This window comes from Portunus trituberculatus, chromosome 29, assembly GCF_017591435.1.
Source record: "Portunus trituberculatus isolate SZX2019 chromosome 29, ASM1759143v1, whole genome shotgun sequence".
In the NCBI taxonomy this organism is placed as follows: domain Eukaryota; kingdom Metazoa; phylum Arthropoda; class Malacostraca; order Decapoda; family Portunidae; genus Portunus; species Portunus trituberculatus.
In genome coordinates this window covers 12,450,945-12,465,944 of record NC_059283.1, presented here as the reverse complement: position 1 = coordinate 12,465,944, position 15,000 = coordinate 12,450,945, and the positions used below count along the sequence as shown (strand labels likewise).

Below are 15,000 nucleotides of genomic sequence, written 5' to 3'. Positions count from 1 at the left end.
GAGATTCAAGACTCCGCCAAGAAAGTAACAATTGAAAGCTCTGTTCATAGTTTTTCCTTTGGGAAATAAAACGTCAGAGAAACTTCGCTTGCTGTCGGCCAGGAGAATGAAAAAAAGGGAAAGAGAAAAAAAAGAAAAAGTGAAGAAAACGAAGATTTTTCCCCAATCGGTCGTTGAAGAAAATATTGATCTGAAGGAGAATAGAAAGAAATATGACTTACGATAAACAATACCATCTTTCCACTCAATAGAAAGAATATTAACGATGATACACACAAATTATACTTTTCTCTCCAAGCACTCTGTCACCTCTCCTTCACCCCCTTCCCCCACCCCCACCCGCAATAAAAAAAAAAGCTAGACTGACCTTGAGCTAAAGACAAAATGTGAAGATAAAAACCTACTCACCACCAGAGAGAGAGAGAGAGAGAGAGAGAGAGAGAGAGAGAGAGAGAGAGAGCGAGCATGATGCAGAGGATGGTGAGGCAGAAAAAGGAGGAAGGGGGTAGCTGGGGGGGAGGAGGAGGACGAGGAGGAAGGGGTAGTGGGACGAGGAGAAGGAGGAGGAGTTTCAGGAAGTAGGAAGAGACTGAAGAGTTGGGGTAAAGTAGGAAAGGGACAGCGGAGAGAGAGAGAGAGAGAGAGAGAGAGAGAGAGAGAGAGAGAGAGAGAGAGAGAGAGAGAGGAAAACCGTAACAAAATAACACTAGAGAATATCCGTGTGTAGGAATCAGAAGGAAAATAAATACACGGCAGTAGGAAAAGAGTAAATAAAGTGTTAAAATAAGGGAAATAAAAGGAAAAACGGCAAACTAACAAGTGAAGGAGCGAGAGAGTGGCAGCGCGTGAGGTGTGGCCGACCCCGACGCCGTGGCGAGCGGGAGTGGCGACGATGAAGGCTGGAACCGGCGGGAGGGAGATAAGAGGAGTGATAGATACTGAAAGAGGCGGCGGCAATGGTCACACACACACACACACACACACACACACACACACACACACACACAGAGAGAGAGAGAGAGAGAGAGAGAGAGAGAGAGAGAGAGAGAGAGAGAATGCTTGGAACTTACTTCAATTGCCTTAAATCCTGTGCACACCATCACTACACAAACTCACACAAGGGACTCAGTGTGACGGATTGATGTGTGCGTCAATTTCCACGGGGCAAACAAAGCTTATGCTGTTCGATTATTTTTCCCCCTCGGTGACAACGTATTGAATCATCACCCGAATTATTAAAAGTTAATTAAATTATGTTGGGGGATTTTAATTAATGAGTCATTAACACATGGAAGCGTGACACCCTAATTGAGACAAAATGTAAATCAGTGAGTGGGAACAGCCCAAAGCGGGCCCCCAACCATAGGTATTCCATAGACGCTTTCACTGGCTTTATCCTTGGCGTGCGGCCCCGGGAGGTTGGCAAGCCTGTCAGCTCGCCACCGCTATGGAGGATGTAGAAAATGGAGAGCAAAAATGGATACTTTCGCCTCTCCACTAACAAAGGAGGCTTTCCTCTGTCTTATTTCTACAGAATAGTAGTTTTATCCATTGCCGTCAGTATGGTTGGTTTTATACAAGCCATATTATTTAACTCTATAAGAGAAACAAAGTGAGGATCGAAGTTTCTGTACCCGTTTTCTCCACACTGGCAGTGACGTTTAGCCTGCAGCAGCTGGGCAGATGTTTCAGTTTTCATTAGGCGCTCGTGGAGGTTGGACGTACGCTGCTGTTGCTCCTGGATACAAAGTTTTGCAGTGGAAGAGCGCCCAGAGAAAAACGTTTTAAGCTTGCCAGTTGGAATATACGTAGCATTCATAGTGCCCACAGGTGTGTAGAGTGTTTGTGTGTTTGTTTTGCCCCAGTGTTGTGTGGTACGAAGTTTTAAGACGTGATAATGGTGTTTGTAAAGAGTTGAGCGAAGACTAACTCAGGTGATTTGCAATTATAACGTTATTTTCACGTGCTTACGGTGAAGTGCAACAGTGTTTGAGTGTTACTGTCGTGAGTATGGTGTGTGGGATGTGGGATTACTGTTCCTGGCTATTATTGTCGTAAGTATGGCCTTGTGTTGATTTTGGGGACTTAGAATAATTTCGAGCACGAGGTGACACTCAAGTGCACGGGGAGCATTGAGTGATGGCTCATTAAGACCTCAGAGTGCACAACCAAGTGTAAACAATAGAAAGTGAGGCGGATTTATGCCTATTACCTTACTTTACGTGGTTTATTTAGTGATGATGTAACTGATGGGTCTTAGGCACCAGCCTTCAATCGGGTATCAATGAAGTGATTCCACTGGTGACAGAATACGGTGTAGTGAGCGTAAGGTGGTAACGAGTCACATTTGCTTTGTTAGGCTGCACCAGTGCCTGTTCAAACGAGTGATTGTGTCGCCCGGATGTTGCACAAGTAATGAAAGGGCGCGTACGTACGATGTAGTACAAACCAAGTTGACTCCAACCATAAGTAGCCACCCAGTTTTAGCAAGACGTCTTGTAGGAAGGTTCATTAAAGACGCCAAGTGGGTTAGTTAAAGCTTGTGTACTGAAAACTCTGTCAAGAAATTCTTGACCGAGTTATCCTGACCGGAGCGAGAACTACAAAGGGAACATTGAGTCGTATCGTCATACAATGTTGTTGCTTGGCGTCAGAGAAGAGGATTGTTTCCTTTATCAACCGTGAATCGCATTAGTGAAGCAGCTTGGCTTTGAGAGTGATTGTGGGACAGTTAGGGGCTACACGGAAGCTGGCCTGGTTGTAGGCAAGGCTGCAGCAGCGAGTGCCGCGGCCAGTGTAAGACGAGTGATTATAGTGAAGGCCACGGGATCGGCTTAGTAGTCGTGGCACTTCTCTCTCTCTCTCTCTCTCTCTCTCTCTCTCTCTCTCTCTCTCTCTCTCTCTCTCTCTTAGTTTGCGCCTCACTCCCCCACTTACCTCTCCACCACAGCTCCCGTCCTTAGTGAGGGAGAAGAGTGGGAGGGGGAGGAGGCCTTAAGTACAAGTCTCTGTTACTGAGCCCGGGAGAACTAACGGAGCTCAGCACTAGCACCGGTTGATGAGACCCAAGGAAGGGAGAGGGAGGGAGGGAGGGCGTGCACGGAGAGGAGAGAAAGTGTGTTGTGGGTTGAGCACGGTTTCACAGAGGATCTGTAGTGATCGGGTGACCGCAGGTAATGGGGATCAGAGTAGTGATAGAGACTGATCGCAATGGAGAACTGTTGTCCTTTGTTTCTGGTCATCGAGGTGAAGGGAACCAACTCTTATCAGTTTTTGTCCCAGCGCCCATCAGTACGTTTGTGTATCCAACCGTGTTTACGTGGAGAGGTGGTCAGACGTACGTGATAGTGGTGGTGATGGTGGTGGCTCACGGACTTACGTAATGCCACTCTTATGAAACGTTCCTCCCGTTCCTTGTATGGGCAGGTTTAGGCTACTGCAAGAGAGCTACATAAACACCTTAACGTGTACCAAGCCCACTCCTGTCCCCGAACTCACATCACCTGGCGGACTTTGCTACCTGTCTCATTCCTCCACCTTCCGTCTTTCTTTCCCATTATGCTGCACCTCTCCCCTCCCCTCCCCTTTGTCGTCCCTTTCCCCTCGCACCACCAACCCTCGGCACCACACCGTCCCTGAGCTTTTATGTGAACGCTGCCTGGTTGACCCTGTCCCACTTACACGCTCTTGCAGACGCATACACTCCCACAGCCACTCCTACGCACATCCACGATAGTTGTGCTGTTAGAAGAGATGATCGAGGGTTAGTGAGTCAATTAGCCAATTATAACGTATCAGTTTAGTTCACGAGAAGTTATTGTATTGAATTTTTAAGATGGCGCAAGATAGAAAGCAGATACTTCTTACCTGGCCTTTCAATGAGGTAATGGAATGTGTGGGTGTGTTAGGCCAAGGCCAAGTGGAAATAGCTAACCAATAGGTATGGTTAGAGGCGGTGGCTGCAACGGCCTCGCATGCATGCCGCATCTCCCTCCCTCTCTCCCTTCCTCCCACCTCTCTCATGGTGACCCACATCCCCGGAGGCCGCCACCCGCCTAGTGCAGGAACATCGATCTCTAGTTGGTGAACCTTCCTGACAAGCCAATGCGAATTACTCCTCATTGAATTCAGTGCCTTGATAACCAGCTTGGTGTTAGTGACCATGAATAATGTCTCTTTGTTCGATCTGCCATCAAGTGACTGAGAGGCAGACGGTATACCGTGGCCCGCGCAGAGGTTTGAGAGTACAGGAATGTTAATCTGTGGGAGGCCTAGATGGAGAGAAAGAGGAGCAAGGCAGCGTGGGAGGGAAGAAGGGAGGAAGGGTGACCGTGATGGAGGGAGAGAGGAGGTTGGGAGGGGAAGACGTGCCTGTGAAGAGGATGTTGTACTTGTGGTGTTATATTTGCAGGGTCGCAAGAGGAGGTTGCTCTGATACCCGGCACAAAGAAATGTTCTTAGCATGAAAGGATAACATTTATACTTATTATTTTCTATTCATTTTATTTGCGAGGCAGTTAAGTCACCAATCAGCAATCAGTGACTTCCCAGTATTTTGTTGCAGTAATTAGATCATATTGAATCGACCAGCAAAACAATTATATCAAAGTAATTAGAGGTAATAAATTTTTGTTCCTCGGTAAACGTTCTCTTGTCAACCAAGTGGAAAGACAGGGATGGGGAAAGGGAAGGCTGGGAGGGGGGGGATAGCAGTGTGCAGTACGATATGTTGGACAGCATGAGGTCCCGCTGCTGCTGCTGGGAACATCACATCGCGTCAGTGTGAGCGGGGCCCTCTCCGGCTGCGGAGCTTAAGAGGGCATAGTGCTTTACGGCTTCTCAGACAAACTGGGAAGTTGAATTTTATACGTATAGAAAAGATTTTTGTATTTTTTATAGTGTGAAAGCTTACATCTTTGTGGAATTTGTGTCGTATTCTGGATATACCAACGACTGGATTTCTTCTAATAAGGTAATTACTTGGTGAAAGTAAGGTGTTGAGATCAGGAGTTCATTTTGCATCGTGAAGTGATCCGTGGTGATTCTAGTTCTCTTTGTAGCTTTAAAACATCGGCCTTGCTGCAAGCGTTGCTCTCTCTCTCTCTCTCTCTCTCTCTCTCTCTCTCTCTCTCTCTCTCTCTCTCTCTGTGTGTGTGTGTGTGTGTGAAGGCTATCTGCGTGGCTTGATCAGGCAGGGGACATAGTAAAAGTAGTGGAGCCACGAAAGTTTCCCCGCAACTAGTGAGGTGATGCTTCCAAGGCTGCTGACCGGGAAGTTAACAGTCCCTGCGTGACAGACAGAGAGAGGAGTGGATGGGGAGCGTCCGATTAGCTCGTGCGACCCTGTATGTTATGTTATCAGTAGAATGACATTATTTGTATTGATTAAAACCCAGATTGTCAACATTAGGAATTTTGTCACGTACACCAAGTAGTGTAAGTAATGTCCTGTCTGAAATGTGTGCACGTACGTAGTTTTAGCGTGTACGGCCTCACGTACACAGCGGCTGAACGTGTGGACAAGGGAAACGTTGTGGGATACGTGTGTGTGACATTATCTTCAGGGTACTTATGCGAGGAAACACCGCGGAAGTTTAAAGTCTGCGGCCTCGGGTCATACTAAGAGATCGTGTGCGGTACAACATGTTTTCCCTGGAGCCGCATATTGGGAACATTTAAATCCCCGAATCGGCAACTCGTCACGATCTCTGGCTCCGCGGAAATACACAAGCTCTCGTCCTTTGGCAGTGTTAACTGTTTAGCCGTATTATCAACGCTAACAAAACGAAGGGTATGTGAGGGTGAGATATGCTAAGATGATACGCTTCACAGGTGTACACATGTAGAGTAGACAGGACACAGGTTTCGGGTTGGTCTTTTTAACATTAATTATTCGATCGATGCAGAGGAACCATCACGCAACATCAAGGCTTCCATCAGCAGCTTCCGAAAACTGGTGTGACGCTGCGAGCTGCGTGTGTTCTGGGAGGGAACGTGACGCTGGAATGTGTGTCATGGAGGCGCACTCCGGGAAAGTTCCCACCGCCCTCCAATTAGGCTTAAAACTCAACAGTATTGTTGTGAATGGCGGTTTAAAACCCTCGCCATCAATTAGTCTGCGGTAGGTTGTCTTGGGCACTTGAGTTCCTTTGTTTGATGCTGAGGTAGAGTATTGAGTAGTCTGCGTGAATTACCGCGTGTTTATATCAGGCTACATATCCTCGTAAAATACTTGCTGCGATTTGTAAATAGTGGTGGAAGAAAGGGAGGATAATTGAGCGCGTGCGAGCCTGACCTTTGTGATCTACCGGGTGGGGCTCCAGGGTCGCAAGGAAGTGGGGAAGGGAAGGGCAGCCTCCATCTCCTCTTCATCCCCCAAACCCGCCCACTATATCCAGCAGCCGTGTCCCTTTTCACCCTCTCTTAAATTGTTTCTACTCAAGGCTGGCATTTCCGTGCTGTCGTGTCTGGAGAGTGAGTAAAGAGGCGGCGCTGTGCCTATCACTGCAGCATCCATCATGCTGTTTTATTCCCTTATTAATCTGGGACACTCTCATATCCCTGCTAGAGGATGGTGGAGGATCCTTGCCCAGGACCCGAGTAGGGTTTCCGGTGATTTTAGTGACGTCATTGTCTCAGCGGGGTGTGGGGGGGGAAAGGATGTCCGCGCAGCGAAGGGAATTTCCTTGAAATGATTCATTTTTATTCGTGGAGGGTGCAAAAATGTAGCCGTTCAATGTCTCCTAGATTGGCTCTTCTATAGGTGTGGTATTGGTGAACGATAGGTTGGCATGAACGATAAATGGCGTATAAGTTGTTTGTCAAAATACTTTTGGGCCCACATGTAGCGTCATATTGTTGATGACGTGACTAGCTGACGTAGAATGACGTCATAGGAAACTCAGGTGGCTAAGTCTCACTACTCTCGTTTTCTATCAGTTTTCTTCGTGTTGCGAGTGGGAGAGAGTGCCCCGGCCGACTGAACGAAACGCTGTGAACTGCAGAGGCGTTAGCTAGTGTTTCGTGGTAGGGATAGCGTAGGCCTCACACGTTGGCGGTGGTTGGTGCTGCTGGCTGTGGGTTGCATGAGACCGACTGACTCAGATACCCAAGCAACAAGTGTGCGGGCGGGCGGACAACGCCGAGTTCTCTCTCACTCCCTGACGTGAAGGGGGAAAAACCTGTGTCTTGTAGAATTCTGTGCGTGTCGTAACTGTGTCATCGTCATGGTTATCCTTCGAAGCCAAGGTACGGCTGCCGAGAGGGACAATGCCGAGTCCGTTGTGTATTTCCTCGAACTTACACTTAGGGAATTTTTGTGAAGAATCATGAATCACATTGAGTCCGTGATGTGATGCAGGAAAGATAAACCGTGGCATTTCTTACAACTTCAAGAAAAACTTAACGTTCTCAGACTTATTAATTGATTTTGTTTTAGGTAATAAGAACGGTGTTGTATATTTTTTATTTTTAGTATATTTTTTAATGTTATGTTTTCTTTCTTTCTAGGCAGTAGATCGAGCATGGCCATCGACGCCAGCGGTGTGTGGCCCGCCCCCAGCTGCCGACGCGGTGCTGTGACCGCTTACAAGTTCCGTGTGCGAGAGGAACGGAAGCGAGTGATCCGCCTCTCCAACGAGAAGTACCGCACCATTGACGACCACGAGAGCGGCTTGCGACGATTCGTCCTCATCAAGTGAGTATATGATTGCTTACCTGCGTGTACCTGCCTGCTTGTTGCCAGGGTTTTAGTAAGGCGGTCAGTGTGTTACTTGGTCACGACACTGAGATGGTTATATTAGTGGTGACTTACTGTGTGTTCCCGTGGTGCTGATTGCCGTTTTCTTGTTCTCAGGAATACCCTGAGGCGCCTGCAGAGGGAGGCACGCGAGGAGAAGCTGGCCCGTCACCGCGCAGGCACCAACAACGTCTCCCCCTCTTACCTGTCCGCCTCTCGCCCCCGTGCCTCGTCCCCGCCCTGCGATATGCAGGTGTCTGACGTGTTGAGCGAGTACGGCCAGCCCACCCCCGCCCCCCTCACCTCCTTGGAGGAGGACGACCCTTTGTCATCCCCGGCCAAGAAACTTAAGCTCTTTCATGACGACGACAAGGAAAATTCCCGGGACTCGTGTGAGACGCGGCTGCAGTGCGAGACGGACCAGAAGGAAGACAGTCGGGGAGTCATTGATGACACCATCCTAAGGGACTTGTATGAGACGTTATCGCCCGACCCCCTGTCGTCGCCCCGCCCCGGTACTCCGACGCCGCCCCGCCCAGACACGCCTTACTCCACCTCACCGTACTCTTGCAACCTGCCGACCACCACCACCTCCTCGCTGGCCTGCTCCCCTAGCACCAACACCACGTGCAGCGCCGCCCCCGCCGCCGCCACCACTACCACCTTCAGTAGTGGCGCGGGCTCAGGCAGCTTCTACGAGTGGTCAAGGCCGCAGCAGCAGCAGTACGCCTGCGGGCACGCCTCGCTCCTAGGCAACGATCTACAGTCAGTCGTTTTCCACAGTCTAATTGCCTCGCTGGAGTCCTAACGCGCGTACAATGCTGTTGGCGAACTCCAGCAGCAAGAGCGGTGACTTGCGAGGACTGCAGTGCCATGCCAAAGAGGTGCAATCACTGGTGGGCCGCCCCCGGACCGTGTGTGATTCATCAAGTGTTATCAGCTGTGATCTTAACGTTATTTCGCGGAGCCCTGACTCGTGCAGTGCCTCAGAGACGTGTGTAGCAGGCGGGGCGTCCAGATCTCGACCCGCCCAGTGCAGGTGGCGGCCTTGAGGGGCGTCGGACACAGAGTCTAGTGCTAGTATCAGAGAGACAGGGCGAGCCGTGGACTTCGTAAAGTAAGACTCATGCACTCATAATTCAGACACACGCATTCATTACTATCATTCATCCTCGCCAAATTCTCTACACACATTGCCACATTTTCTTGGTCCCCGCAGTGTTTATTTGTCGCTTTAGGGAGTGAAGCCGTACAGGCAGTGTTCCAAGAGGCCTCTTCCGTCCCTGCCAGTCCCCGGGACAGGCGAGAGAGGAAGCGGTCTCCTGCCCCGGCCCGGGAGACGTGGGTGTGGACGCCTCGGCCTTCACCTGACATTCTTGACTCACTTCATGATGTCAGCGGAGTGTCGTGGGTTCCCCTCACTCAACTTCCGGCTCCAGAACACTTCCTCGGGTTCCCTTCAGCCTGGCCTCGGCGCCGCTCTCAACTCGCAGGCATTTTGTTATCTAGTCCTTGTTTGTCCAAAGTTCTTGTTTATATTGGTGGTGGCGGGTTTCTGTTGACTGTTTGTATGCGTATGAGTGCGCGTATATGAAAGAGAGAGACTGTGTGTGTGTGTGTGTTAGTGAATGACAGTGAGAAAATGTGCCTGTGTTCCTCTTGACAGTCCAATCCTTACCTGGGTTTTGTGAGTCGCCTGGACAAGGTCAACAAGCAGCCGCCGCCAAAGGTAGTCTTGTGTCCCTGTCCCTCGCATCGCCCCTCCCCACACACAACACAGAAACACCTCAGAGGGCGAGGTCCCAGCACCTTCCCGTGCCATCAGATCATCGCATAAATTAGACTTAGTTTTTACAATTTTGTATATTGTACAAATGTATATGATGAAAAATTTGGTTATGATTAAGAGGTATTTGTATTTAGTTTGTATCATAGTGAAGCTGTGAAGTTACATCATGTCAATACCAAGATGTCGCTTGTATAAATATTTTTGTTCCAGGTTGAATGTATCATTATTAGTCGATGATTCGCCAACGATTTCAAACTAAGAGATGTAAAAATAGACATTTATTTACGCAAAAAAAGGTTGTATCAATTCCTGTTTATTCTGGTAACGCCTACTTAGAGTTAAAGAAAGTAAAACATAACCAATCGATGAGAGGCGAGTCAGGGGGAGGGGCGCGGCCTGCCTTAAGATTCCCTCGTTAACGTGCACTCGGGAGGACAGCCAGACCCCGCCGTGCCCTGCCCGCCTCCCCCGACACCCGTCAGCTCCTCCAAGTGCCTGGGTGGCGGTGGTGGTGGTGGTGCAAGACATTTGATTCTGCTCCTATCGATTCAGGACCTGGCTCTCCCCCACCCCCTGAACCCTCTCGCCTCGGCGCCGCCACTACAGCACGGCAAGGCGGAAGGCTGTGTATTGTGCCAGTGAGGGATGCTTGCTTCCTTCAGGCAGTGGAGATATTACTAAAAAGTAGGAAAAAAAAAACAATTTACATGTAAATGCCAACTCCGAAAGCCTTGAGACCCACCGCCGCCTCTCGTGGCGATCGGCCTTCTCGCACGAACCTGGTCTTATTATTATTATTATTATTATTATTATTATTATTATTATTATTATTATCATAGGTCTTATGTTGTTATTTTTTTTCATGTTTCTCACCAAGTGAATGTTTGCGAAGTTTGTTCTCCTCCTCTTGACTTTCACTGTTCTGTTGTCAAGACCTTGTAAAGGCTAAGGGTTAAGCACAATGTAAAGGAGGTTTAGAATACAACTGGCCTAATGTACAAAACGAAGCACCTCGCCGCGCCCGGTGCTGCTGGACGCGGCGGCAGGTGCTGAGAGTCACACTGGCTTTCTTATGACGTAGGTAGTGTAAATCTGCTACGTAGTGTTGATGCTGTAACCAACTGTGACTAGTAGTGGTGAGGTTGTAGAGAACGAGAGGAAGGGTTGTTCCTGCCAAAACACATGAGAAAGGTGTATTGACTTGTTACATTGTATTTTGTGAATTTTCCAAATATATTATATGAAAGAGTACTTCTGTATTTTCCTGCACTCCTTTCACTACCAACTCTCTTCATAGAAAACAAAAAGTGGTGAATCCTTAGAAAGGATGATTCGAGCAGAAAGATTCGAACCAGTATATGTTTGGACATAACAAATTGAAAGATTCCATGAAGTTTGCATTGCTTATAAACATACGAGGAAGTTTACAGGAGGTAAAGGTCAGATCTTTCTGTCACTGAATCTTTTCCACGAATCTTTAAGAACTCCAGAGGGCGCACAAGTGAACGAGGGTGTGGAGGGGACAGTCAGCCAGTGTGCCTCCTGGCGTGGAGGAAGTGGGGTGTATGGCTACTCACTGCTTCACGGCTGCTGTCACCGGCGAGCTTCCCGCCCCAGTAAGTAGTTTCCAGCTCAGAAGTGAAGATGGGCGGAAGAGAAAGGGAGGAGAGTCCAGGAGAGAGTGATGGACTTGAGAAAACGAGTCTGGCCATAAAGTAAGATTTTTGTAACCAAGTAATGGTTTCTTTCTAACGGGGTTAAGTAACTCTCTTGCCTGTTACATTTATGCATTTATTTTTCAATCATTCACTGCACAAAGTCTGTGGCATTTTGTGAAACTAAAGTATCGTGCTGCCACAGTGAGCGCGTAACATTTGGCAGCCCTGTGGATGTGACAGAACGAGCGTTTGTTTATATGGGTGTTTATTGTCACTGGTTTTGGACATAACAAATTATTTAGTCTATCATATAACAAGCATGACACACTGAACAGACGCAGTAGTTGTAGTGAGGCAGTAGTTGCAATGGCAGGAGAAAGAGCAAAGATAACGAGGTAGAAGCAGTTAGCTAGGTAATGACGGTAATGACTATTATCACGTTAAGGGCAGACTGTGAATGTTCAGAGAGAGAGAGAGGGGGGAGGGGGTATGAGGCCAGGAGAAGAGAGAGAGAGAGAGAGAGAGAGAGATGGAAGTAGCAACAATTTTAATCTATCGAAGAGAAGATGAATAAAAGAAAGTGATTGGGAATACATATAAGAAAGAGAAAAAAAAACAGAAAACAAAAGATGCGAAAGACCATAGGTACACTGATAAGAAAAAAAAAAAAAATACCAACATATCTTTGTACGTAAACTGTAATTCAATAACATATGTATCGCAAAGCTTACACACACAAGGGAGTTAATGTGCATGAGAGTTAACTGCGTATTATTCCTGACATTTAAACACACAGGTTGGCGTAGTATTGTTTATAGTAATTGTATGTGTTTGTTGGTGGTGAGCAGCGAGGCGTGGCGGGCTTGTTGTTTTTGGAGGCAGACTAGGCTTGGGGCGTGTCGGGGAAAGCTGAACTACTAATAGAAGTGTGGGAGATGGACCACTGCTATTTATGTACATTGTAGTACATCTGTGGTATTCCTCTCTCTCTCTCTCTCTCTCTCTCTCTCTCTCTCTCTCTCTCTCTCTCTCTCTCTGATTATTATTTTTTATGGTATTCTTACTCTCTCTTTCTCTTTCTCTTCTCTCTCTCTCTCTCTCTCTCTCTCTCTCTCTCTCTCTCTCTCTCTCTCGGTAAAACTTTTCAAGAGAACCAAAGTAGAAGTTTTGCACTATGCTCTTTCTTTCAGAAGTTCCTCCTCCTCCTCCTCTCTCTCTCTCTCTCTCTCTCTCTCTCTGAAATTATTAGTTAACGTTCTCATATCCTTCATTAATTCTCCGCCTGTGGTTCGCTACTAGATGCGTCTCAGCTTTCAAGGTCATGTTGAGAAAAATTATGCTCTCACCACTACTAGTTTCAAAGGCCACAGACATGATCAGCCAGGTTTTCGCGAGTGTTTCTCCAGCTAATAATGTAGAAGTATTGTTAATCTGCCACTGAAACAACATAATCACTCTTAAAAATCCGTGTAGCTTCAGTTAGAGGCTTTTAAACGTAGTGGACATGCTGGCAGAAACGTTTCGGAGTACAAGGTTGGAAGAGTAGGCAGAGTCCTTGATTCTCGTGTAAAATTCAAGTCTGGTATTGATTGCGGTAAAAAGTTTAAAGATCACACGCATTTCACGGTAATGAGAGAGAGAGAGAGAGAGAGAGAGAGAGAGAGAGAGAGAGAGAAGTAGTACGGAAGAACGGAAGAACGGACAGACACGTACGCTAAGGAAAATGCGGAAGAGATACGCCGTAAGCTTTTTTGTTATCGGCGGCGGGAACAACAGCTGCAGAGAGGCCGGTGCTTTGACGGACAGACCACCACACCTGTAACTCAGTGTGGTAACCTAACGTGAAGTGATCGAGTTGATTACCTCTGTGTGGCGTGCCAGGCCAATGTGAGCGAGAATAGACAAGAGTAGTAATTAGTGATTATAGTGTTGGTAATGGTGATTGTTGTTCGAAGAAGAGGGCGAAGACAATGAGAAGGAAGAGAAGCAATAGGAATAGTGAGAGTAAGAAAATGTATAATTATAGAAACAATAAGAGCAAGATAGGAGGAAAAGAATTTCGTAGTAACTGTATGAGGAGAAAGAAGAGGAATAACTAGTAGTACAAAGATGAATGATGACACTTAATGATGGGAGGAGGAGGAGGAGGAGGAGGAGGAATGATGCTTAGTAATAGTTCGAGAAGCACTTCATGCCTAGTAACAAGAGCACGACAAGAGGAGGAGGAGGAGGAGGAGGAGGAGGGAGAAGAATACCTATTGTAATAGTTCTAAGAATCAAAATGCTTAGTAACAGCACTAGGAGGAGGAGGAAGAAGAGGAGAAGGAGGTAGAGATAGTGGTAGTGGTGGTGGTGATGGTGATTAACAGTAAGGAGTTGGGATGTTTAGTAAAGTAATAGTACGATGGAGTGTTGTAATACCTATTGACTCCTTTAATGTTGTGCTCGTGTCACGCAAACACTGAGATCACTAAAGAACTGCTTGAGTAGACTTGAAGAGGGAAAGTATATGAGGTTAATGTAATCTTTGAGAGCTGTAGAGGTATGTTTTAATTGACTGTTATATGAAAACGTCTTTTATAAGGTATAGATGATTAAGAAAAAGATTGGCTAGTAGTGAAAGGGTTAATAGTTACGAAGAGGAGGAGGGGAGGAGGAGGAAGGGGAGGAAGAGGAAATCTGGGAAGTTTTCTCTAGTAAAGAAAGAGAAACTAGTTGTTGAGTCACCACACACACACACACACACACACACACACACACACACACACACACACACAGGAGGGCGTCAGTTTCTTCATGACCTTTCCACTCACTGAGAAACGACTGACTGATCATTGCACGAGTAGAAAGTTGACCAGAAAAGCGCCAGTTAACCCACTTGTCGCTTCCCACACTTCACCGAACAGTAGTAGTAGTAGTAGTAGTAGTAGTAGTAGTAGTAGTAGTAGTAGTAGTAGTAGTAGTAGTAGTAGTAGTAATAAGTAGTAAGTAGTAGTAGTAGTAATAAGTAGTAGTAGTAGTAGTAGTAGTTACTTTTTGAGTGTATTCATATTCTCATGCTGCAGACGAGGTTTGTAGGGTTTCTTAGGCGCTCTCTTCCGCTTGTGTGTGTGTGTGTGTGTGTGTGTGTGTCCGGTCAACCTTGTCTTGCTTCCTTTATTCGTTTTCCTAAATACTTCACTGTTCTCTCCCTGTTCCTTGTTTTCCCTTCACTATAAATACACACCTGCTCTTTGTCCTCGCTGTAACCTTCTACCGTTCTTACTTGGCTACTTTTCATCTTTTATCCACCCTTCCTTCCTTTCTTTATACCTCCCAGCAAGTAATACTCCCTTGTCTCTCTCTCTTTCTCTCTCCTTGCCTCATGTCTCCTCGAGCGAAGCGCATAGCCGGAGCCCAAAGTGAAAGTGAAGACAGTGGTGCCATCTGTTGCCAAAATAACACAGCATTCCCAGCCCCCGAGCTCGCTAAAGATGAGAGAGATCCAACTATACATGATCAAGTAACCTAATTCCCCCTCTTGGTTGGTATTTCTCGGTGGTGATGTGAGTGTTATGATTTACTCGCTAGATGGGGTTAGCACCGCTTCACTCTGCGTAGGTAGGTCACTTCTTGCTTTCCCGCACCGCTCTCTCCGCAAGGTTGAAAGTGCAAGGAAGTTGTAAGGACGATTGCAATACAAGTAATAGAAGTCAGTGATTTATGTTATGAGAGAGAGAGAGAGAGAGAGAGAGAGAGAGAGAGAGAGAGAGAGAGAAACTTAGAAACTTGCAACTCACAACTCTCTCTCTCTCTCTCTCTCTCTCTCTCTCTCT

The 15,000-nt window shown here is 47.1% G+C and overlaps 1 protein-coding gene and 1 long non-coding RNA gene across 6 annotated transcripts in view; both read left to right on the top strand.

The window, feature by feature from the left end:
- LOC123510482 overlaps positions 1–10,778 on the top strand; it is an 86,912-nt gene extending 76,134 nt beyond the window's left edge. The window contains exons 1-3 of one of the 4 annotated variants that reach the window (XM_045265692.1): positions 1,666–1,830; positions 7,510–7,696; positions 7,856–10,778. In XM_045265692.1, coding sequence (XP_045121627.1) covers positions 7,524–7,696; positions 7,856–8,546 — 864 coding nt within the window. In that variant the 5' untranslated portion in view covers positions 1,666–1,830; positions 7,510–7,523 and the 3' untranslated portion in view covers positions 8,547–10,778. Of the gene's footprint in view, positions 1–1,665; positions 1,831–4,769; positions 4,973–6,717; positions 7,249–7,509; positions 7,697–7,855 lie in introns of those variants that run through there. The other 3 variants (XM_045265690.1, XM_045265689.1, XM_045265691.1) reach the window with 3 other exon arrangements.
- A 228-nt stretch (positions 10,779–11,006) lies between these two features.
- The window catches only part of LOC123510513, a 32,029-nt gene continuing 28,035 nt past the window's right edge, over positions 11,007–15,000 (top strand). The window contains exon 1 of one of the 2 annotated variants that reach the window (XR_006676522.1): positions 11,007–11,143. This is a non-coding gene — a long non-coding RNA (uncharacterized LOC123510513). Of the gene's footprint in view, positions 11,243–15,000 lie in introns of both variants that reach the window. The other variant, XR_006676523.1, reaches the window with a different exon arrangement.